This window comes from Thunnus maccoyii, chromosome 24 (assembly GCF_910596095.1).
Source record: "Thunnus maccoyii chromosome 24, fThuMac1.1, whole genome shotgun sequence".
Lineage (NCBI taxonomy): Eukaryota > Metazoa > Chordata > Actinopteri > Scombriformes > Scombridae > Thunnus > Thunnus maccoyii.
Genome location: NC_056556.1, coordinates 8,799,194 through 8,824,542, shown reverse-complemented (window position 1 = coordinate 8,824,542; position 25,349 = coordinate 8,799,194). Strand labels below are relative to the sequence as shown.

The following is a 25,349-nucleotide window of genomic DNA, read 5'->3' as shown; positions in this document are numbered from 1 at the left end:
GTGCCCTTTTTTTGCAGCAAACTGTTCTTAAATTATAGTGGTGCTCCTGCAACAAAATGTATGTTAGGGGCTTGTGTGTCACAACCGAGTATAAAAATATCCATTATGGTCAGCTGGCAGGTTGATTGTGGTGGCTCCCACGCAGTGAGGGTTCCGGGTTTGTGTTGCTGACAATAAACATGGCTGGAGTGTGTCAGCAAAAGAGCCAAAGCTCAAATCGATGGTAAATCTACAAAACTCCTCTAAGAATGAGTGCTGAAGATCGACATGTTTGAACTTATTAATGTGATTTGCAATTTGGGATGATATGGTCCTCTTTCCATCTCTGCCTCTGTTTCTGCGGATTTCTTTTGGACTCACTACATCCCTTGTCTGGCGTCCAGACTCCAGTTAACCCGTGGCTCTTTGCCTATCTGGAAGTCTTGCCAGTAAGTTGTCAGCATGGCTGTCTACTCAACGCTGTCCGTCTTTCTGCCAAACCCACCCTCACTGTTCCCCGGCGTCAGTCATCAGCCAGCAAAAACACACACAAAAAAACTTGCGAACACAAATCCTCTCCTACTCACTAGTCTCTTTTCATCTCTAGACATCTCTCATGTGACACAGTCAATGCTTGATTAAACTGGGATGCGGTTTAACAAAGTTATTGCTCCCTCTTTCCTACTATCCAGTCCCCTTTTGCCCCTTGAGGCCAATAGCTAAGAAAACCTACATATATTTCACTTTTCTCTTTGTTTCTCTGTGGCCAAAACTCACTTTATGTTAGATGAACAGTTAATGAAAAGGCATCAATTATAGGAAAGAACCGCAATCTGTCTTTCTCCCAAGAAAGTCTGCCGTTAATAAAACAGCCACAACAGTCACTATGTGGCCTTTATAAACCGCTATCTCTTAACTTACGATCTGTATCTCACACTCTCGTTGCCATCCATCTACCATACAAGTCTACATTGACATATTACACCTATTCATTATTTTATTTATTTTCCAATATTTTCCTTCACTCTCCTTTTCTTCAGCCCTGCAGCCAATGGCCAAGTAAAATATTCTCACCATCTGTTGTGGTGTGCTGAGGGTTTACAGAAAGCCCCACAGCGTCACTGATGCAAATGATCTATGAAATTAAAAAACCGAGTGGACATTGCATTGGTTATATTTATACTTGGGTTATGATTATGGGTGCTTTTTAATTGACTTTTCTAAATAAGGCCACTACTGGTCTGGTCCACTGTAAAAATGACAAACTTGGTCAGGACTTATCAAGCTTTTTCCGGAAATTTAAAATCAAGATGTTTTACTGCCCTTGCAGAATTGTGTTTTCAGAATAATGTGACTCATTTCATACATGAAACGATAGAAAATGTCTTGAGGGAAACTGGCCCAAAGTAAGGGGGATGTTTGAAGTAAGGAGATGTTTGAAAGGTACTTCTCTCTAGTTCTGGTCTGTTCTGCAGCACTCTGACTAATGTCGACAGGGATAGAAACCAGATGGGTGAGACTGATGATAAGAACTCTCCACGGGGGGAAAAAGGCAGGAAAAAAAACACCTCAAAGCTGTGCACTCTCTTCCTTCGGTCCCCTGCTATGAATTCCAGCAGGGATCCTTTCAGTGCAGCTCTTTGTCAGGCAGATGAGAGAAGAGTGCTTTGAGTTATTACTTTTAAACTGCACCATGCTTTTTTCTGACTGACAATTTAGCAGCAAGGGCCCAAAAACACAGCCTTTCTAGAGGAGAAAAATGTCAGGAAATGAAGGAAATCCATCAATTAGTCATACTCAAAACAAACGTTGTCAACTTCAGGGTTATGTGACAAACGAGAAACTGACAGAGGAATGGAGAGGAAGACAGATAAAGACAGAGATATTTAACTGTCAATCAACACATAACCCAGCTGAGAGAGCACCTGAACCTTAGCTAAACCCCTGTCAGGCTGTGCGTGTACTTACCAAGCAGTAATTTGAGCTGTAAACCTGTAAATGCTTTTTCTTTTCATGGTCAACCTTATCATTAAACTCTGAAGGCTTCATACCAGAGAGCATGCTGCGTCCTGCTCTAATACTGCAGGTCAATGGGCCAAGATCAACAGAGCAGACTCAGGTTGATTTACACCCACGTGCAATATGACACAACTACAGAAATCACTCACAAAGTTGTCTTTTCAAAAGAGCCTTCTTGCTATTATTAAGTGTTAGTATGCATGCATCATTTTATCCTATTCCCAGATCATCTACTGGGACAAACAGATGGGGTTAGAGGGTTGTTCCCTCATGCATTGAGTAATCTCTGCAATGTTTAACAGCCTAAACACACAGGATATCTTCCAAGAGGAGCAAGAACAAGAGCCCATAAAATCTAGTTTAATAGTGTCATGTTAATGTAATTTCCATAGCGCCGGTGCTTTAGCTTTCTTTGATGCAGCCTGAAGCAATATTGTCACTTCTCAAGTGAGAAAACAAATCACAAACACCCCCAGCTGGTGTTGCTCATTCCCCACAGTGTTACAGCGGTAAACCCAGCAACTGCTCACATAATGTCAGAAGCAGTAGACTTTAAAGCACCAGCAACACCTAGCATGCTAATGGATTCGCCCATTTTGGATATTTTGATATATTTGAGATATTTCTGTCTCCTACTCTTTGCGATTGATTACTTTTGATTGAGTTGTCATCATATGCTTCTTGAATTGTTAATTGTTTTGACATCTTCACCACCAACTCGTGGTTGGTTGGATGTTTAACTACATCTGTCATCATAGAACCTATCGGTATATATCATAGACTGTATATAAAGATGGAATCGCACATCAAAGCTAATATAAGTCTTCGAAACACTAACAGTGAAATCATTTCCCAAATGACCACCAGCACACTTACTAGAGGGGCTGAATTTAACTACTGAGACTGTAATGACTCATTGACTTAGTATTTCTAGAGAAAAGTTGATATTTTTTGATTGGGACTCAACTGGAGCCAGGATCTAGCAGCTGTCGGTGGCGTTGCACTTTCAGGTACTTCCACATTGGCTTTGGCCTCAAGCTGTGGTAATGCGCATTTTTAAACATTCTGACTGGGATTGAAACGTTGTCTATTGGGGTCAGTGTGCAGGCATCAATATTGATGCTGGTTGCCTAATAGCCTTGCATCTTCATGTAATATATGTATAATTACACTCTTAATGCATCCACTGGTTGATCCAAATCCTGGACAACAATATATTTTCTATGCTGTTGTGTATAAGGTGAATTCAGGGTTGCTTTTAGCTACACTTGGATGACAAATCAAGCTTTCTAGACCTTTTGTTTCAGCAAACTGCAAAATTCATGCAAACTAATACACACTTTTCACCACTCACCAATAACAGTTGATTATTTGGGAGGGTTTGACTATATTTAGTACCTAGCCTGGACAGTGCAATTTCCCCTCAAGTGAAAAAAAAAAAAAGTTACAAAAAAAAACAACCAACAAACAGCAGGACAGCTGGGAGAGGCTTCCTCCCTCCTCAATTGTCCACCAATCACATCCTCTTGTTCAGATTAGGTTAAATGGCTTAACCTACTGGCAAGACGTCAAAGCAAGTTCCTCTGAACCAACAGAAGGGAAAGGACTAAGGGTCCATGCACAAACACACACAAACACACACACACACACATATGCTTCAACGGACTGTTGAATAAACCGCATGTTGGCAAAATACCTGCAAGCATTGTCAGCAGTGACAGCAAGGCACTGTGGGAAATCAAACTGGCAACACCCCCGATGGGGGACTCGTGATGAAAATGCCTACAGGCTGTAATGAAGACAGCAGCGTGTCTCTGTGTGCAGTAGTGTGTGAGTGTGTGTGTGTGTGTGTGTGTGTGAGAGTGCACGTTACGGCTCACAGCACACTTGAGGCAGACAATTAAATTGAACAGCAGAGGGGAATACATGCACAGTGTTGTACCATTAAAAAAAAGCAATTAGTGTCTTGTGTAGGATGGCGGTGGGTACGTTTGTACTATGCCTCGTGCAATAATGAGGTCTGTAAATCTCGCAACAGGGCTGCTTTTGTTTCCTAAAAGCCTCTGAAGCTCCATCGAAAACAGGATGATAAAATGAAAACCAAGTGGTAGATGCTTTTATCTAAATTATCGTACAGTAGCATGAGTACACTTGTAGCGTAGCTGGCTGCAGTGAACACAATCCATGTCAATAGTTTTGCTTTAAGTGCTGGTTGGCAGTTTGCCAAAGGTCTATCATTATTAATCATGAACGCCAACACTGTTGTTCATTATGTGAGGTTATCTGTAAAAAGATAACACTAGACACTTTGATCTTTAGGTTCCAGCAAAGAACCAGCCATTAAAAGCAAGTGGGGCTGCAACTTATGATTATTTTCATTATCGATTAATCTTTCGATTATTTTCTCGATAATCCATTAGTTGTTTGGTCTATAAAATGTCAGAAAATGGTGAAAAATGTCCATCACTGTTTCCCAAAGTCCAAGATGACGTCCTCAAATGTTGTTTTGACCTGAACAACAGTCCACTACTCAAAGGTATTCGGTTTAATGTCTTAGAAACCAAAAGATATTCACATTTGAGAAGCTGGAATCAGAAAATTTGGACATTTTCTCTTTAAGAATGACTCCAAGCGATTAATTGATTATCAAAATAGCAAATAATCAATTAATTGACTAATGGTTGCAGCTCTGAACGCAAATCACAGATGCCTGAGCTAGACATGTTTTTTGTTGTGTGTCAATGCACATGATGCTGAAATGGAGGATTTACGAGCAAAAAGGGTGTTTAAACATAACTGAGTAATTACATAAGACTTGTGGTAAACATATTTGTGTGTGTGGTTCTGATGAAAATGATTTACAATTAAGGAATAAAATGCCACTTTAGTAACACCACAGTCAGAAATCTTTAGTTACAACCGGATAGTTCAGTGACATTTGAGTGGTCATTCACCAAACAGTTATATTCAGATGACAATGAAATCTCTTTGCAATCTCTGAGGCAAATCTACTTCAAATAAAATGCTTGCAAAAAGCATTTATAAGCTAAAAAGCACTAGAAAGCTCACTCAATCCATTTGAGAGTTTAAATCAATCACAGGCTAAGCCAGCAGAATGATGAGAGTGATTCATCAGGGGATGCAATACTGGAAATTCTAAGTGAATTATGTTTGTGTTTGAACACTGCAAGAATGATGAGACTTAAGCGTGATGAAATAGTTTGACAGAGAAGTGCATGAAGCCTGCGAAGAAGAGAAAGAAGGAAAGAAAGTAAGAAAGCAAGAGTTTAAGAATGTACAAGTCAGAGAAAAAGCAGGAAGCTAAAGTGAAAAACAAAACTACTTTTTCTCCCAAACATCACATTTTCGGGCTACATTCCTCTGCTCGTTTCTCAGAGAAACAAACGGCTGGAGACTCGGGACACAGCAGGGGAGACGCCATTGAATTCCACTGAGGCTTCTGGAAAACATCCAAAAGGAAGGCGAGGAGTGGGCGAGGAAAGAGATTGAGAAACACTTTACCTATTGAAAGAGAGCTCGGTGCAGCATGCTCCAACACACACACACACACACACACACACACTCACTCAACAACATCTAAAGTCTTGAGAGCAAAGATACAGGTCCAGATTTGTGACAGAGATTGAGTAAGGCAGCTTTATGGCCTTAGAAAGGTTTAATAAGGAGCCATGGTTAACACTTAGCAAGGGGGAGAAATCTCATTTAGGACATTGAAGCCGACACTTGGGGTGTAAGCTGCTTGCTAAACTCTTAGCACGCCCACTTATGTCTCTATTTTAATCTAAAGCATTGGTTCCCATATGAAAGACAACAGACTCTCATGTTGAGGAGTCGCTCAGTTTCAGTACATATTTCAGTCACCTTTTATTTTAACAGTATTTACTGCTGCAAAAACAAGAGTACATTTGTCTTTTTTGATTGTCTAATAAGTGATGTGTTTTTGGGGGAAATTATAGCCATCCTTCCCCTACATTACCAGTGATTTTATTACCTTTGTCAAGGTGCACACAAGCAAACTATTCTCCTCCATCATCAGATATTTACTGCAGCAGAGAGCAGGAAAGAGGAACCACATAGACCTGTCTACCTCACACCAGAGAAATAACAGTAAATGGCTAAATTTAGTTACTTTCTGAGTGACATATTGTGCAACAGGCTTTTTAATTAACCTCACTAAAGTAACCGACCTTCCATTTCTGCCATGGCCTTGCTCTTTCAAATGAGATTTCAGGTGGAAGAGAGAGAAAATCACAGTCAGCCCTCATAATGCAGCAAAAAATGTATGAAAACCAGGACAGGAGGCTGATTAAAATCAGTGAAACTAAACACTATGTCCAACCGCAGCTCAACCGCTTCTATTTTTTACCCGACGACCTCTTCCCTCTTTCACCATCCAGATTCATTTTTTTTCAAATACAACAGGAGCTCCAAAATGAGTTTTGGCCATCTGCCAGCGTGTCTGGTACTGATGATAAACCTGCCAGCAATTGGCTAGCTGCTGATGTTCATTTTCCATTGTGTTTAAAACAACAATATTGAGGTATTACCGTGCCAAATTGGAATGCTAGTCGAGATATTATTGTAGTGTGTTAAGCATCAGAGTACTATAACTTCTATCAAATACAGGAAATCATTAATATCCCACTTTTAAGAATGTAATGACAAGACAAAGTTGTAAAAACAGTGCTGGAAATTTCACCGCAAAGCCCACCTCGACAGCTACTTCAAGCTGCCTCAAACCATTACACGTTAGCCACAAAAACTAATAATTTGGTATGGTGGTTTCGTGTAGCACAGTGAAACGGCAGTGCAGTGATTACCCTAAATGGGGCCCAGCTCTTCCACTGTTGGCTTGACTAGCCTCGTCACTGGGGACCTCATTCACTGCAATTACAAAAAAAAAAAAAAAAAAAAAAGAAAAAAAAAAGGATCCCATCTGCAGCCGAGCGGAGCGGACAGTGTTTGCTCATTCACTGGCTGCCGGCGCAATGCAAAAGGCTTCTGTGGGAGACGGATGTGTGTCTGTATGCGGCTTTCTCTCACTCTCTGTAGTGCAATCTCTCTCTTTTGCCATCACAGCAAGCGTAACACCACGTCTCTTTTACATCCCTCAGTGGGGCCCTCTCTTTTTTTTTTTGTTCCTACCCCCATCCTGTTCCCTTTCAGAAACAATCTCTCAGTAATTGTCCCTCCATCAGCACCAGTCTTCCACTCACTAAGTAATAATCTCACTGTCTCGCTCGCTGGTTCCCTCCTTCCTAGCTCGGAGGCAGCTCTGTCTGTGGCACCGTGTTTGAACTCAGCACGTCTAAATGCTTCCACGTGGCTTCATGTGCACACACCCACCTTAATAGCAAAGTCACAAAATACTTGGCTCTGTTGAATGAACACAAGTGTGTTTCTGCACCTACTTGTTTATGTCATGCACACTTATGTTGGACTAAAAACACTGCAGTATTATCACGTCTTTCAGCCTGATCTTTTGAGCTATATGAGTATGATACTTCATTGTTTCCCATGAGTAAAATCTCTCTTCATTTGCTCCACAGGTGGGTCAAAGCATACTGCTCAGCTACTGGAGGAAGAAGAAGTAGCTGAGAGGAAAGTCAATTCCCTGTCAGAAGTCCTTTTCCAAGGTCTTTTCGACCACAGGAATGAGACCGGGAATGCCAACCATTACATAATACAGCACTGTTCCTCTGTGAGACTCTTTATTCAGGCATGCTGGATCCACATGTTTCTCAAACTCTGGTCACTTCATAGGCAGATGGAGGGCGTAGAAAACCACTGATGAATGGATACTTGTAGGATAGAAAACAAAAATTATAGCACACTAGTTCTAATTGCTCAAGCCCTGTCCTTACTGTTGCTACACTTGTTGAGCTAGCATGGCAGATATGCAGTTTATATGGTTACAGGTGGCAGATTTACCACTCAGAATCTGTAGTTATTGTTGAAAAAAATGGGTTCTCATTTTTTTTAAACGATAGCAGACTTCCTGTTTCAGGCCTATAACTGTCAATTCTGTCAGTTTCAATGACTGCCATTAGTACCTTTTATCAGCTTTAGCTAGCTAGCTAGCTAGCTAGCTTATTAATGCCGACTCTGTACATTGGTGAAAGACTCGGTGTTTAGCTGACTTTTCAATGTTTCCAGCTGACTTGTTTTGGAACTAGAACCCTGTAAAATGGTCTTAAATATTCAATTTATGGCTACATTCATGATATTGTGCTAAAATCCTGAGGCTAACGCTGGATGTCCCGGGCAAAAAGTCAAATGGTAGCATTTTAGCTTACAGCTAGTTAGTCTTATACTATTATAGTACAGTATCATAAATAAAAATGTAACTACAATGTTATTTGTTCTAACATAACCCTGGTTGAATGCCTATAACAAACACTGGGATAAGCAACTCAAATACTAGGATATGCCTTACTATTTGTACTATCAAATAGTTTATTTCACTTTTACAAGGAAAAAAAAGGGTCTTCCAACACGGTAGAGTAGTTCTGAACAGGGATTTTTCTAACATAACCTTTAATCCCACAACATAATGCAGTTAGGTAGTGAGGCTAAGTACTGTATATTTTAAGCTAGTTAGCCAGACATGCTAACATTTGCAGCTTACATTACAGGGGACAAAAACACTGGTTAATCAATTCTCATTCTTGTGTTTTGGGTCACCACCCTCTCTTTGAACTAAATGAACAGTCATTGATGGGACCTAAAAATAGGACCAGAAAAGTCTAAGAAACCATGATGTACACATTTTCCTGACACACTTCAATATGTCTGTGTTGTGACTCAGTGCGGAGGGTAGGATGATGCATCACTCATTCATTTAAATGATTAAAAAAACACAATGCATTATTTAGTCATGTTCATTCTACATTCCCATCTATGAGAGCATCAGGAAGGATATTACATCTGCAAATCTAAAAAAAATATATATATATTTATAGAGGACTGTAATTAACTAGGAGTCTGTAGAACTGCATGGCGGGTTGTAACATGCACACATGCACTTACTGTATATATGTTTGTGCATATGGGCCATGTAACTTGGTTTAATGTGGCCCCTGTGAGCCCATGTATACGTCGTCAAAATAGTTTTAGTATGTTACAACACTGGTTCGAGCAGGGACTGGGGGGTTTTCACACACACACACACACACAGCAGGTCTCTGCAGACAGTGATGAATGAGGCCTGCCAAATGGTAGTGCTGTAATCGCTCCAAGAAGGTAGAAAGAAATCATTTGGAAGAAGTGAAGAGCTCTTCTCTACCACACTGAGTCACAGAGTCACAAAGCTTGGGTTTCAGCCTCACCCTGAAATAACTACATTTTACTGTCTTTAAACATCACCTTGGCTTCACCCACACTTCAAAAACCACTGCAACTTCACTGCCGGGACTCCTGCCAACTTTAGAAGCTATAAAGTCACACGATCCGAGCTTCAAAACACGCATTTACTAATCTCTTTTAACATTGTACTTGTCTGTCTCTCTCTTCTTTTAGTGGGGTGTAATAAGTGAATCTCAGAGGGCATGCAGTAGATAGCGGATTTGAAAACATCTTCAAATTAAATATGAGAATTCTAGCTTGTAAAAAGAAAATAAGTTTGTTGCACAGCTGAAAGTTTTAAAATAACTTTGTGAGTTACTGTGGAGACTGAGAAATTGTAAGTGTCTGGTTCCTTGCATACTAATCCACTAGTGGCCCGACTGCATTAAAACTAATTGCCTCTGCTCTTGTCTCAGTGGTGTAAGAGCAGCAATGAGGCAGTCATACCTATCAGACCAAAAGAAAGCAAAACTAAATTGTGAAAGAAGTAGAAAGACTATTCATTTTTAGACAGCCTGTCATTGTCTGTTTTTATTCATCCTACTGTCTTTAAAGACACTTTTTAAAAAAAGGTGTGACTGACTATCTTCCTTTCTCATTCCTTTCATATCTGCTACTTCCACATGTATCATTTACTCCCGAGGCAACCGACAGCACAAAGGCTCATCCGTTTGAAATGTCAACCGTGCCACCACGGAGTAAAGGAGTGACTGTGTGAGTGTGTGTGTGTGTGTGCGTTTGTGCATAATGGGGCAGGGGACTTGTAGCCCATTTATCAAGAGGCCTCAGGGAATGCTAGTCTATCAAGTGATTTTGTCTATAAAACTGTTTTATCATCCCAATCCTCAGAACCCTTACTCCCTGTGGTTCTGTATCTTTGCCCAACACTGTATCTTAGACAAACATAAGGTCAGGAGCCACACGGATCATAAAACCACAATCCAATCAGGCTCCAAAACCCCACTTAGTGATCTTATTGCACCCACACACACACACCCCGTCCTCTCTCCTGCTATCGGTCCGTTTTTAAAGCTTCTAATATCCACTGAGAAAGTCAATCATGATGTGGATATATTGGATGGTCTTACAGAGATTAAGGTCAAGTATGCGTGCTAGACAAGACAAATATTGACCAATCAGAGACCACTGATGGCTAGATAAAAAGGGGGAAAAAAGGACAGCATACTCCATCAGTAATTTATCATCTTTGAGGAAAAAAAAGAGACTAAATGTGATGCAAGAGTGAAATCTCTGTCAGGGCACATGTGGCTCCATATGTGCACTCTCGGTATTATATATGCATCATCTGCACCAATGAGATTTTCCAAGCGAGGGCTTGTCCGTGGGGGGGGCGGACTTATCCGAGCTCAACTGCTCTCTGGGGAATCAGCAGGACTTTATCTTTGTCACCGTAATGTAGTGCAAGTCCGCGCTGAAATATGAAGATATTGCAGATGTCTGACAAATGTGTAGCATGCTACAGCCGCAGGGGCCGTCGAGGAGGTCCGCTGGAGAGTAAGGTGTGTGTAAATCACGGCTAAATGTAAAAACCAGCAGTGGTTGCGGATGTTGGTTGCAATGTTTCCAAAGCGGACAGGATCAAAACGGTTTAATTCTTGTTATTGATTCCTTTTCTTCCTGTATGGCTCGAGTTTATTTTGTTCTTGTTCAGATTTAGGTTGAGACCCAGTTAACGTGGTTGTCCTACTATTTTCTAGCACATTTTATTCTCTTGGATTCGGAGATTATCTATGATTTTACATTATTTTAAAAACTGAAATAATTAGCCAATTCATCAATTAACAACTATCTTGGTAACTGATAATAGTTTTAGTCATTTTTCAAGTAAAAACAAGAAACATTCTCCATTTCAAGCTTCTCAGTGGTGAAGATTTGCTGCTTTTCTTGGTTTTGTGCAATAATAAACTCTGGGTTTTGGACTGTTGGTCAGAAAAAAACACTTTTAAGCAATTTAAGATGTCACTTTGAGATTTATGAATGTGTGATGGACATTTTATAGACCAGATGATTAGTCAATTATTCAACAGTAATTCTTAGTTTCAACCCCAGTTATTATGGTCAGATTATCCAATCCACTCACTTCAATTTTACCACTCGACATGACTTTCAGAAAACGTTCAAATCAGTATTTGAATTGGGGCACATGCTAGCTTCATTTAGAAACAGGTCAGAGTTAAATTACACTGCCGTCATTTGTTCTTTTATTAATCTCTACCCTACAAATCACAAAGGTTTCCCTCCTTAACGTGGAGAGAAATTTCCTCCATCATTGATGGTGCTGCCTCACGATAAACTGGGATAATCTGGGGCAGGAGGCTTAACTTGTGAGGGCAAATCATGCAACAAAGTTTCTCTCTCTGTCATGCAAGTAAACACTGCGGCTTAAACAGATTATAATTGTAATGCCAATACACACATACACACCCCAGATCCTCTCAACCTTCAATTATTTACCAGGTGGGAGTGAACGACGATGTTCTGCACTCACACAAGCTGCTTCCTCTCTACATTAACCCATTATGACCTAAGGTACCCTCTAAAAAACATTATAAAACCTAAGGCATTGTTTGAAAACAACCTCCTAAAACCTGAGGCTAAGAGCACTGAATAAAACAAACAAACAAACAAACAAACAAAAAAAATGCATCCCATAATGTATTTTCCATGTGTATTTCAGCGAATCACAATGCATTTCATCAGTCACACCTCTTGAAAACAATCACATCATCTAAAACGCAATCACGTCGCATCCGGCTCTAAAGGGAGAAGCATGCAAACCCCATCTTAAAGGGGTATACACGCAAATAATAATGAAGTCTCCATGTGTATTTGTGTGTGAGGGGTGTGTATTGGTGTGTAGCCATAGTGGTTGCTAATGCTATAAGTGTGTGCTGTCATATTGTTGGAGCCAATGTCTTGTGAAAATGTCAGCACAAAAGACAAATAACTATTGACTAATAATGAACAGAAGCTTAACAATATTACCTACAGTATCTCCTATACGCAGAAGCTGAATATTCTATTTTCCTGTCATTCCACAAGAGGGAAAAGCTGTATTAGATTTAAATGGTATTCAGTCGTCGTGCCTATAAAAACACAAGAGTCCAGCTACAACTCTGTAGGCTCTCCTTTTGATCTAATGGATTCACCGTTACCCCTCACGGGAATCCGGTTAATAGTCCGTTCACGGTGCTGAGAGGAGTCTACATTCCCAACTGGAACCTTGAGGATACAGATGATTCTATAAACACTAGAAGTATCCTGAGGACATCGACTCTGAGGATGAAAGCCTGGGCCTTCAACGTCAACCACTTGGATCCAAGACATTTGACTATTGCATGTTGCGCCACAACATTTTTGAATGTTGCTCATGAATTTCTTGACCCACGTGGTGTTTATGAAACACCATTTCAGTCTCTAAAAGGCAAAGCTTTATTCTCTATGGAAACTAATTCAAATACTAAACCTGTTCTTCCGGATGTACATTAGACTAGCAGCATCATAATCCCAGATTTAACTTTCACTGGAAAACAAAGTCACTCAAGAGTCATCTACATTGTAAAATGGATCATGGATCTGCCAGAGGTGACCAATCCACATTAAAAATACTTGAATATTTTTTGTTCTGCTACATTCATATGTTGCATTGAGCTAACACTGATGCATAATTGGCTATTGATATACTGTAGGAGAACAGTTCCAAAAAAGACAAACTTTTAGCTACTTGAGTAAATGAAAAACACTACAGAAGAGCTACATAATGTTGGTTTAGAAAGTTGGTTTTGGTATGTGAAAAAAGAAAAGGGAAAAGGCGCAGGCAGAAGCATATAGTATCGGATCCGTGCTTGGTATCTGCTACTTGAGTTTAGCTATCTGGATTGCTGTCAAAAGAGAAAAAAAGTGTTTCATGCATCCCTATCTACCCTGCTGAAATATAAACAAATTACCAACTCAAATCATTTTATCTTTATCTTTTTAAACAAAAAAAATGTTCTGGTGAGCCTTTTCTGAAGCCAAGACAAGCGGCCAATGGGTCAAATCAAATGTAGGTGACCACTTTGCTGTTGTTGGCTGCTTTTAAAACTTTGAAGAAAAAAGGGTTCAAACTCAAATTCAGCCATTGTGAGCTCAAGCAAACATTACAACAGTACCACAGTATACCAACATTATTACTAGAAGTAAAAAAACGTGACCATTAATGATTAAGAGTCTAATGTTTTGGATCTTTAAATTGTATTGCTCCTATATTCCACAGCCCCCCGGCTGGCTGAGGTTTTAAGATAACAGGCTCGGTTAATGAGCAAGCCTTCCAATTTACCTCCCTGTAGAGAGAAAAATGGCCCGTCAAGTACCAACGTTAAGTGCGAGCTGCATGCTTATCTCTTGATTCAATGTTAGACTACACCTACTGCACAAATACACTGGAGGGCATTGTACCAGAAAAAAAAGAAGACTGATTAGGTGAGTCAAGCTAAGAAGACAATGGCACCCTTATTTCACTGAATCGTCATTAATTCTGTCGGTTCCCTTTACGCTCTTTACTCCTCGCTCTTCATGCCTTCTCTCTCATCTCCACTTCTCCCTTTGTAATAATTCCCAGTCCAGTCCTGGTTCAGATTGTGAAACTAACTCTGGTATTGATCTCAGCCTAAACAATAGTGTGTGTGTGTGTGTGTGAGTGCAGTATTGGTATTTAGTGTTGTCAGTGTGTTCTCAGCGGATGCTCTCCTGTGGTCCGAGCAGTGACGTCTGAAGATGTTCCACAGAGCGTGTTTGTCAGATTAGGGGAGGAGATCCCTGCCATGAGGAGCTGCTTTGTGGAGAACCACAAGCTCAGTGTTTTTACATCAATTTGAGAAGACATCAATTTAGAAGAATGCTAAAAGAAAAAAAAAAAAATGAAAAACACACCCACACTCACACCCACACACAGATAGAAGATCCCAACCCTCTGTCAAACTGTCCACTCAGCCACAGACACATCCTCAGGCACTAACAACCACATACATTCTTGGCATTTTCACAAGAGCCAATTACGGCTCCCCCGAACTGGCAGCTCTGGATGTTCTACAAGCCAGCTGAGACAGTGACTCGCTGCATTCTTTCTTAATTATCATCACAACAACTCCCCAAAATTTTAAAGCTGATAATGTGGCAACTGGGTTTATCTAAAGGCGTGCAAATCACGGCAGCCTTTAATTCAGAGGCCGAGGCTACACCCAGAGATGACATAGTGAAGCACCGCAGCACCAATGTGATTAAAGCTGCTGGCTGCAGCCTCTCAAAGGACTCCTTTCTCTAAACAGCATTAGGAAGTCAGAGTGCTGCTGTAGACAAACACATGCCTCAGACTCACTTATATGCAAGCATGCACACTCTGGGCATACTCGAGCTCATACATGAATTCTTGAAGATGCAAAAATGCCTGATTTACAAACAGAATATAACAGTTGTGTACATTTCTGGATGCAAACAAGAGCATAAATAAGGCAGGAAAATAAGATAATAGCAGATGAAGGGAGGGATCGAGGCAGTGAGAAGGTGGAAATACAGTCAGAGATAGAGGATAGTGTATTTCTGTCTATGAATCAGCATTATGTTCAGTATTTCGTCAGGGGCCTGTAGGAGTGGTGTGCTGAGACAGGAAGCTGGCTTCTCTCCCACTTCCTCTGAGATAAGATTCAAGGTAAAAGCTAAATATCGAGCCATCCTCTCACAGCTAGCAACTGTAGATGGATTGTGTAAGGAATGAGGACAAAAATATTTGAATATTCCCACCGATACGCCACTTCTCTTGTGTTTTATCGCACCTTTTTGAAGATACGCATCAGTCATTTATTTGAGGGTACAGCAGGAGGCTGATAGATGAGATTGATTGATTGGCAAGCAAACAAATCCTTAGATAAAACAGAGCAAATGACGCAGCTAAGCTGAGCCCTCAAGGCATCACCGTCACTCAACAACTGCTGCTTTTGTGTACCACCATATAAATGATATACTTATCAAACAGGTTTAAGCAAAACATATCTGTGTGTTCATCCTGGGAATGACAGTTTGTTCAAGTATGAGAGCTCCTGTTACTGATACAGGACCAAACATTCTCATGGAGTAACTTTTAGTCCAAAGAAAACAAACAAAACAAGTCCTTCTTCCATTTATGAGCCTCTCGAGGTCTCTAATTAGCTTTGAATACGGATGTACTGAACATTTTCTTTTTCAGGATCACCAGACGATTTGAAAATAAAGAATGTTTTTGATGTGAATAGTTGTATTCAAGGGTTATGATGGATTATATGCATGTAGAATTTGGGTTCTCTGGGAAAAATTTGTTTCAAAATGCATTTCCTCCAAGTTCTGAGCATGTCAAAAATGATTGCTGATTACCGAACAGTAACACAACTTAGCAATTACATCTAAAAGGATTTTAGTGTACTTACAACAGCCTCATAATCAATAAATAACATAGGCAATAGGGCAATTATATTCATTAGCAATTAATCTATCAATTATTTTCTCAATTAATTGATTAGTTGTTTTGTCAAATGTCAGAAAATGGTGAAAAATGTCGATCACCGTCTCCCAAACCACCAAAATACAACCTCAAATGTTTTGTTGTCCAGACAAATAGTCCATAACCCCAAATACATTCTGTTTACATAAAGACACCAGAAAATATTCACATTTGAGAAGCTAGAACCAAAGAATTTTGGCATTTTTTCTTAAAAATGACTCAAAATAGTTAGTGATTCATTGTCTGACAATTGCCTAAACGCCTAATCGTTGTAGCTCTAATAGGCATAAATTGATAAAGTGCATCAACAAGCGTTTAATCAAACTAACTCTTTCTTGGGTTTTACTCCGGTAAAACAGTGTCACTAAGCCAAAAGTCAACAACCAGGACGTGAACAGTTTACCTTAAAGAAAAACACAGGTAACACTACAGTGAACTCTTTACAACCTCTTCCCCCATTTAGGTGAGTGGAAAAAAAACAAATTTTGATAAGGACACGTCGCTGGGATTGCAATAACAACATGCAAGGAGCGGTTACAACGAAGCATGACAGCTGATTGTGCTCGCAACAGTTGATTGGCAGCGAGATCTAATCAGTTTGTGTGATCAGCAGCGAATCAGCAAAATCCCTTCATTATGTCAGTAATCATCAAACAACTCATGTAAGCAAAATAAGCACACATTACTCACCGATATCTGGAAGACTTCCTGTGTGTCGTCAAGCATTTGAACTCTAATGGAGACTTGTTTCCCTGGAGGCTGGGCAGGAGGGCGCAGGCCTGGTTCCAGGGTGGACACCCCGAAACTTTCGGGGGCACCCAGCCTCTGGCCAGCTGCAGATGGCCGGTCGGCTGGTTCGACCATGGTGACAGACGCTACAGTGAGGAGCTCTCAAGCTTCAGGGACCTCTGTTCACATGTAGAGGATAGAGAGGAAAAGAGGGTTAGATTTTTGCTTCCATGTTCCAAAATATGGGGTTTCAGTTTGTGTTCTTTCAGGCGCTTCAATTTAGCGAAGCCAACAACCTCTTCAGTCTGTGATTTAGTATATTTTTGATTTTTGGCCTCTTAAATACATAGCAGACAATTTTAAACCAGGAGATTGAGGCATTTCTTCCAAGCTTCTGACTAAGCCCTCGCCCTAAATAGCACAGTTGCATCACATCCTGTGTGCTGTTAAATTTATGCACACAATTATCTTGTAAGGTATTCCTTTTTAGGAATCGGCGAGTGTCTTCTGTGGGTGTTTGATACATAATTAAACATACATTTTAAAAAGGTATACTATGCAAGATTTTACTAAAAAACAATTTATAGACTCATACAAAAGTAATCCCTCTCATCACTTATGACCCACTAGAAGTGTGTGACGGTGTATTTATCTGCAGAGACTCTGCCCTCTGACTATATGTTCTTATTATTTTGCTGTATTTGGGATGTTTCTGGGCGTCAACCTTTGTGCAGTGGGTGTGTAGCCCCCCAACCAATAACAGCACGCAAGGTGTGGGGTCCGGACTTGTAGCATAGCGACCAGGTTACCTCACTGTGTTTTTTATTTGACTCAATGTTTCCCCTGCTTCTCCATCTCCCTCCTCTGCTGTGTGCAGAGTGCTGCTCCTCTGCTGTCTGTGTGTGTGTTTGACCAACACACACACACATGCAGAGCAGAGAGCAGGCGTGTTTATTTGTGCTTGAGAACATAACCGCTGTGAAACAATCAGAAAATAAAGTTTTATTACTCTGATTAACAGCTTCAGTCTCGACAGCGCCACTCGCTCTCTTCATTCACTCTCTTGCTCGCTCGACCACTTCTCTCTCTTTCTCTCTCGCTTTGGCCAGAGGGGAGGGGCCAACCTTGAATGCTGCGTGTTTACAAACACCAACAAACAATTCATGCACAGCATACCTTTAAGGCAACCGGGCCAACTGCATAAAAGTAGGGAGCAGGGAGCGGCTGTTAATGAGAGGCTCCATCAGCCTTCTCTAAGGGAAAGTTGGGAAGTACATAAAACATTTGCCTCAAAAGAGGTTTCTGTTGTGGTAATGTAGAAACCTTTGCTAGGAGAGGAACTTCATTAGTTGTAGAAATGTGTGACAAGTCTCGCCACGTTTATTCAGTCTAGGTTAAATTGGCCTTGCACAATGGGAGCACCACAAGAGATACAGCTGTTGAGTTTTCCAGCTGTGATTTTTTTTTTTTTTATTGGTTGGAGGATGATGAAATGAAATGAGTGTATAAACCACAGACCAGGACATGCATCACTAACATGACAGCTAAAGTTAGAGTTTAGGCCAGTGCACAAAGGAGCAGACAGATGTGTCTAAAACCTAGCTAGACACTCACATCACACTAACTTTTAGCACACGCAGGTGGGATTTACAGACAAACTAAGCTCTGTTTAAGACCAGTTCAGACTTGAATCAAAGATTCACAAGTGGGGCAGATGAGATACGGTCTGAGAACACACAAAGACACTACCCTCCCCTCCCCTCCCCTCTGCTTCCCCCCCCTTTTTGCCAGGCTCAAACACACAAACTTTTCAGCGCCCCCACCTCCACCCCACACTTGATAAACCTCGACCTCAGACAATAAATATCCTCTCAGACGGTTGGTGACATCACGGCTGAGGAATGTTTTAGAAGAGGGCAACGCCGGGATGAGGGTTACATGCATACACACTTGTTAGCATCAATGATCCACTATTTCCATCCTTCCTCAACTACCTTCTGTGTTTTTTTGTGCGTGTGAGTGCAGGAGTTTTGTGCAGGATCGCTTTTTCTCTGTTTCCTCCAAGCTGGAATTGCCCTTTTGTGTTAAAGCACAGGGAGAAAACATCAATCTTGTCAGTATATTGTTAAATCAATAGGTCATTAAGGACTCATTGGACTTCATGCTGATTAACAGGTCATTAGGTCTTTAGGGGAACAATCTTTCTGCAGTTACTACCTTCATAGGTTGAAAGGCCCTCATTTGAAAAGGGACCACATGCAGTTTTTTTTGTTTTTTTTTTAAACGTGAAAATAACACTGTGAAACTGACTAAACAGATCTTTGTAAATATTTAGGGGCTGATGGGTGGTGTAGTGAGCGGGGGGAAGAAGACTCCGCCACGGCCAATTTAAGGTCCATATTTCAAGACAAAATACAGTATGTCATCGGGTTGTCCAATTCCAAAGCTGCTTTCTTTCGCCCGAAAATCTGGAGGATACATCTAGCGTACAATTAGCGGTCTCCTGCAGACGATCGTGAAATCCACTGAGTGCCAGTCACATTTCTTTTACTGTGTGAGGTTAAAACAGGAAGTTGCTATGACACTGTACTGAAGTCGCTATCTAATTTAAGGAGGAGTACCAACTTCAGGTTTTACAGAGCCTTCCCAAAAGGCAAGAAGTCCAAAAGGAGGAGGGCCCCGGAAATGACCTCTGACTTCCCTGTGAAAGTGGACATTTCCTTGTTGGAAATCGTAAAAATATGCAGCCATGAAAACGATATTTAAACAAGGAAAAAACATATGCAATAATCTGTGTTTGCAAAGAAACGCTTTTCGTTGGTTTCCCTTTGTTCTCTCACGCCTAACCTAGCCTTTTATTTCCAAACTGAATAGCCTATATCTTTTGTCCACAGAATTCACAAGGGTGTTTAAACAGCAAGGTAACGCGTTAGAAAAAAAAAAAAAAAACTCTGAAAAAATGACACTATCTTTAAACTAATCCCTCCACCTGCACACACAAAACTCTCTCCGCCTCAGTGACAAAAGCTGCAACTGGAAACTGGAGCCTGGCCAAGGAAGTGACCTGACAATAAAAAGGGACCTGATATTCAAGTTACTCATTACACCTGTGGGAACGTTCACTTGTTCCTGTGTGCTACTTCCCCGCTGGACTGAAACGAAAGCTCTGTTTGGTTGTTTATAAGTAGTTCAGGGTTGGCCAGCTTGAGTGAGTAACTGACAAGGGAAAGACTGTGGTTAACCACAACGTGCTTGAATATTTCTGGTTCTTGAAACCCCACGCTCACTGGGTTAGGGTTACCTTTTTGTCTCTTCAAAGGAAGGCCGTGTCAACTTTGAGCCAGTTTTATAATTCCGACTAATCAGTCACTGACAAGTGTGTGCCAATTACCCTGACATACATCAGCAGGGCTTGTTTGTCACCTTCATGTCTTCATTCTCTCAACAGAAACTCATCAACAAGGAGCCTGGAGGGTTCAGCAAGCTACATGTAAGGCTTTTTGGGACTTTATTTTAACCATCAAAACAAAAAAAATGAAAAGGAAATGCACTGTGTACTGAATAGCAAGCTTTCCTTCATCAACAAAACCATAAATATTGGGAATAATACACTAATTCTTCTACTTCTGATCATGAAATGAATCTTAAGAGTGGAAATTTGGCAGCAGAAGTTTCATCATCTGCTCAGTAAGGCGTTGGAAGGATTATACATGAAGCAGAGCAAGAGAGGAATACAGAGCGAGTTGGTCACACAGGCACAAAGGAAGCTACTGTGGGAGCCTCCAGCAGCGGGGCTTTAACTCTGAGGGACAGAGGCCTCTCAACCAGCCTTTGAACTGGTGTTAGTTGAAAATTTCCCAAGAGTTTGTGAGAGGGGAGCCAGACCCTGGGAATCGGATGTGAGTGCATGTGTGTGTGTGTGTGTGTGTGTCTGTGTGTGTACAAGTGCAGAGAAAGCTTTATTTTATACAAGCATAATATGGTTTTAGTCATTTTGTAATAGCAAATTGGTATTTTTTTAAAATAAATGAAGACATACATAAGTAAAAAAGTGAAAATAAGCAATAAATATCTGACATTATAATATACTCGTGGTAAGAATACACACATGGTGGTCATCAGATATAAAACAGGTCTGAAAAATTGATATTTTGTGAATTTTCAAAGCAAAATACAGTAATTAAAGAGGATTGGTGGTCAAGAGCAACTAAAAAGGGATGTGATGGACATACTTTACAGTCCACTGCTAGGCTAAATACCATGAATTCATATATAACCCACATTTCAAGTCTGTGGCAGTGTTTTTATTGGAGATTTAGTCCTTTTCATTTAAATTTAAGGTCTATATTATTTGATCTGCTCCTGTGTAGTGTGAAGATTTGGGAATAAAATAACAGAAATTGGCTGCAAATGGAGGGAAAGGAGCAGAAAAAGGTGAGTAATTCGGAAATACAGGATGTGGATTCATTACAGGATGAGAATAAAACTAATATAAGTGTATTGCAACAAATATGCACCACTAAGAACAAAAGAAAGAGTAAATCTAAGCCTCAGCTACAAGCCCCACATTGACTGTGTTTCTAGTTGCCATTTATCCCAACACCAACGCCTGAAAAACAACATCTACTACAAGCATCAACTACAACCTGCCAAGCGCAGGTGAGGGCGAGATCAAGGCTACAACACAGTACACTTACACCGGCGGCCCTCGACAGATCAATGGCTGCGCTCGGTGCCACGTTTTATCAAGGTGACACTCTCCGCTCGCCGAGCCATTAAGCTGCTCTACTGCCCTCAGGAGAGTTCCTATTGTGAGGTTGTGTATGTGTATGTGTGTGTGTGTGTGTGTGTGTGTGTGGGCAAGAAATAAAGAGAGTGTAACACCAATTCTCCTAGCATGGTGGGTGTGCTATTGATTGCAAAAGTGAATCGGAAACAAAGCTGTACGGTGATTCAAACCAGAACACCCAAGGTTCCATCTCCATCTCCATCCTTTTCCCCCACTGACCCTGTGCCCTGACCCCCACTCTGGATGGGGAGGGGCTAGGGGGGGTGCAAAAAAGCACACGTGCCCCCCAGAGATCAATAAAGGGAAGGGATTTGTTTGACGCCTAATAGGTGCCACATATGCATTCCCTAGGGGGTGGGTGCCTGGTCAAGGTTTGCATGTGACAAGCACCTGCAGGTCTATACACACACACACACACAACAAAAACAGCCTTGTCAAGTGAAATAAAACAAACACACCCACTATGTGAGGCACTTTTTTTTTTAAAAGACACACACATAATGAGTACAGTTGGCTAAGTGCAAGCCCCTGGATGTAGGTTAACAGAGTAATCCTTTAGGCCAGAGTAAAGATGTCAGTAGGCTAAGTCAACCTTAAGAGACAGGGCTTGTGTGTGTGCGCGTGTGTGTTTGTGCATGTGTATGTCTGTGTGTGCATTGCTTAATATTAATGTTCATGTGGTGACGTTTTGACAATGACAAGCTCAGCCTATTGTAAGCTCTATTGAATGGGTAGGCATTGACACAAAACTGCAGGGAGTAGCTGAGGAGGAGAAACTGGGAAAATAAAATTCAATAATTAACACAGACAGAGTTGAAAAAAACACAAATTTCAAGTGTTGGGAGAAGATTCAATTAAATTGGAGGAGGCTGTCCTTGCCTATGATTAAGCTTACAGTAAAAGAAGCTCTGCTGGACCTCCTAAAGCTCAGCCGATTAAGGAAAACGAACAGGCTGGTTGCAATCGAGGCGAGCTTATCGGGCTCATCAAACATCACGCATAGTTGCATTAAGAAAGCCAAAGCTTTACGTGTTTAAACTGGAAACTGGTAATGCAATGAACCTAAAGTGTGCAACCTACTATTACACCAGAAAGGCTACGTGTAACCTCGCTTCATAATCCGGATAGCATGATTTCCTTACCCCCCCTCTCTCTCTCTCTTCTTTCTTCAGGATCCACAGATTGTCCGTCAGTGGGAGCGTTCTTATTTCCCAACGCTGTCCGGTTAAAAAAAATCCCGCACAGTTAAAACAGCTGAAGCTCTCCCTCTCAGGCGGGACGTGGTTTCTGCGTGGTAGCCATTGAAACAAATGTGGGGGGAAAAACGGAGCAGTGAGCTTTCTGCTGGAACAATAAAGGGCAACACACCGCCTCCAGCACAGTCAGGCACCCCGGCACTACTACAGTGTGAGGCAGGCGGGGAGAAAGTGCGAGCAGGGCGGCTCAACAGCGCGATCCCACGGCGGTTTGGGGGAAATATAAGCGTCTGATAACAATATGATATCAGTTGAGCAACTTAAATGGTCGTTTTCTAATTCGCAATAGGTTTATGATAGGTTATTTATACATTTACAAGCAGGTAATGGTGAAAAGTACATTTACTCAGTTTGAGGTACTTGTATTTTACTTGAGTATTTCCATTTTCTGCTGTTTTATACTTCCACTCCACTACAATTCAGAGGGAAATATTGTACTTTCTACTCCACTACATTTATTTGACAGCTTTAGTTACTTTTCAGATGAAGGTTTGACATAATGGATAATATAACAAGCTTTTAAAATACAACACATTGTTAAAGATGGAACCAGTGGTTTCCAACCTTTTTGGCTTTTGACATCTTACAAAAAGCAGTGTGTAGTCAGGGTCACATTTCAGATGTCTATGAGTTGTTAACAGCTCCACCAAATAGTGATTTTTCCCTCTAAACTTCTTACATGGTTTCATTTCAATAAATGTTCAAATGATCCAATATTTCGACAAAAATCAACAATTAGAGAAAAAGTCCAAAAGCTGGAAACAGATTTGTATATCAGAACTTTGTTTTTTCTTCTTTCCTCTCCCATTAATCATCTCATGACCCCTCAGATTTATCTGGTGACCCTTTGGAGGGGCCCTGACCCCCAGGTTGGGAACCACTGGACTAAACTAGCTAACTGTATGTAAAGTAGTTTAAACTAGCTCCACCTCCAGCAGCTACAACAGTAATATGCTGCTTACACACGGATGCTTCACTATTAATAATCTAATGATGTCATATATAATAATATATCAGTCAGAGGGACCAAACCACTACTTTTATTGCAATACTTTAACTACATCAAGCTCGTAATACTTATGTACTTTTACTTGAGTAGGATTTTCCATACAGGACTTTTACTTGTAATAGAGTATTTTTACGTTGCTGCACTGGTACTTTTGCTTAAATAAATGATCCGAATACTTCTTCTAACACTCAAACTGCCAGTAGGCTACACCAACATAATTCACATCAGTGTTTTTAGAAACTCTTCAAATGATATATTTGATAATAAAATGTTCTTAGGAGAAGGAAAAATGCAAAATAAAGATCAGAAAGATCTATTCAGGCATCCCTTTATTGAACTAGCACACCTACATGGTTTAGATAATGATAAAGTGAGAGAGGGTTTCTTTTAAAATTTTGCTATATTGAATGTTCTTGTGATTTATGTGGATTAGATCTGTTTTTTCCATGTACACAAACTGACAGCTATAGTTAAAAGACTAACTACATTCAGATTTTACAGAGGTAGCATAAAATGAGTTATGCTTCCTCTAAAATATGATGCTTTGTCACAGATTAAGCTACCCAACAGTGGTTATATAAATAGTTAAAATTAGCTCCACCTTGACCAACTACAACAGTAAAATGCTGCTTAATACCCATTGATGTATCAGTAATAATAATCCAGTAATATAATATAAAATATATATATATATATGTTTTTGATAGGAATACTTACTTGTAACTTTTTTTTGCAGGACTTTTGCTTCTGATTGCAGTATTGTTCATTTTACCTATGTAAAGATCTGAATACTTGCTCATAAATGATATATATGTACATATTGTGCTATTAATTTCAACTTGTTTTTTATTTAACAGGGGTCAAATGCAGTGAATGGTTTGGTTTGTATTTGTATTTCAACTTAGTTTGGATACAGAACTCAAGCAAAGTCCAGATATAAATAAATTCAAGAATATGTACAAAAAATAATTTTTAAGAGGTATATTGATGAGGACGGGTTGGTAGGATGAACGTTGAGGTAATTGTTAAAGTTAAAGTTATATCTGATTGACACTGGGTGGATATTTTGGGTTGTACATAACAGCATTGAGGTAGTTGGTTGTAAGTTATATGTATGATAAATATTGAGTTAATTGAGTTATGAAGAAGGGGTTGGACCATGTAATTGTATACTTCTTACTCCTCCTTTTCAGCCATGTAATATTTCTTTATGTTGTTTATTTATGTTGTTTATGTGAATTTGTTTATTGAGAGTTTGAGAGTATATGTTTACTGTTAATTGTATTTGTCATTCTTGTTTTGTTTTTGCTTTTTACTTATTTGTTACATGTTCGAAAAAAACATAAACCACTTGTTTGACGCTGTATTTTATTACTTTTCAAATTATATAAGTTGTATTGTATTGAGCGTATGTTATATAGAGAATAGAAACAATACAACATGTGTATTATCCATTAGTGGGGTTACGTAATTATTCAAAACAATGCTCTAAAGTCATGTAACAATAGGCAGTAAAGAAAAAACGCAGTTGGCCCGTACGGGGATCGAACCCGCGACCTTGGCGTTATTAGCACCACGCTCTAACCAACTGAGCTAACCGGCCACAATTCCGCAAGGAAAATAACGTCATATTTATATGTTGTACTTAGCCTGACCAGACGTGTCCAGTTA

The 25,349-nt window shown here is 40.3% G+C and overlaps 1 protein-coding gene and 1 non-coding gene across 4 annotated transcripts in view; both read right to left on the bottom strand.

The window, feature by feature from the left end:
- Window positions 1-22,975, bottom strand: part of LOC121892011 (FERM, ARHGEF and pleckstrin domain-containing protein 1-like) — a 57,453-nt gene extending 34,478 nt beyond the window's left edge. For 2 of the 3 annotated variants that reach the window (XR_006094255.1, XR_006094256.1), the window contains exons 1-2: window positions 22,556-22,975; window positions 16,586-16,803 (exon numbers count right to left, since the gene is read on the bottom strand). Coding sequence is in view for 1 of the 3 variants with exons in the window: in XM_042404761.1 (XP_042260695.1) it covers window positions 16,586-16,759 (174 nt within the window). In the remaining 2 variants the exon portion in view is untranslated. The remainder of the gene's footprint in view (window positions 1-16,585; window positions 16,804-22,555) is intronic. The other variant, XM_042404761.1, reaches the window with a different exon arrangement.
- A 2,232-nt stretch (window positions 22,976-25,207) lies between these two features.
- Window positions 25,208-25,281, bottom strand: trnai-aau. The gene has a single exon. It is a non-coding gene; the product is annotated as a tRNA-Ile (tRNA).
- Window positions 25,282-25,349: the final 68 nt, after the last annotated feature.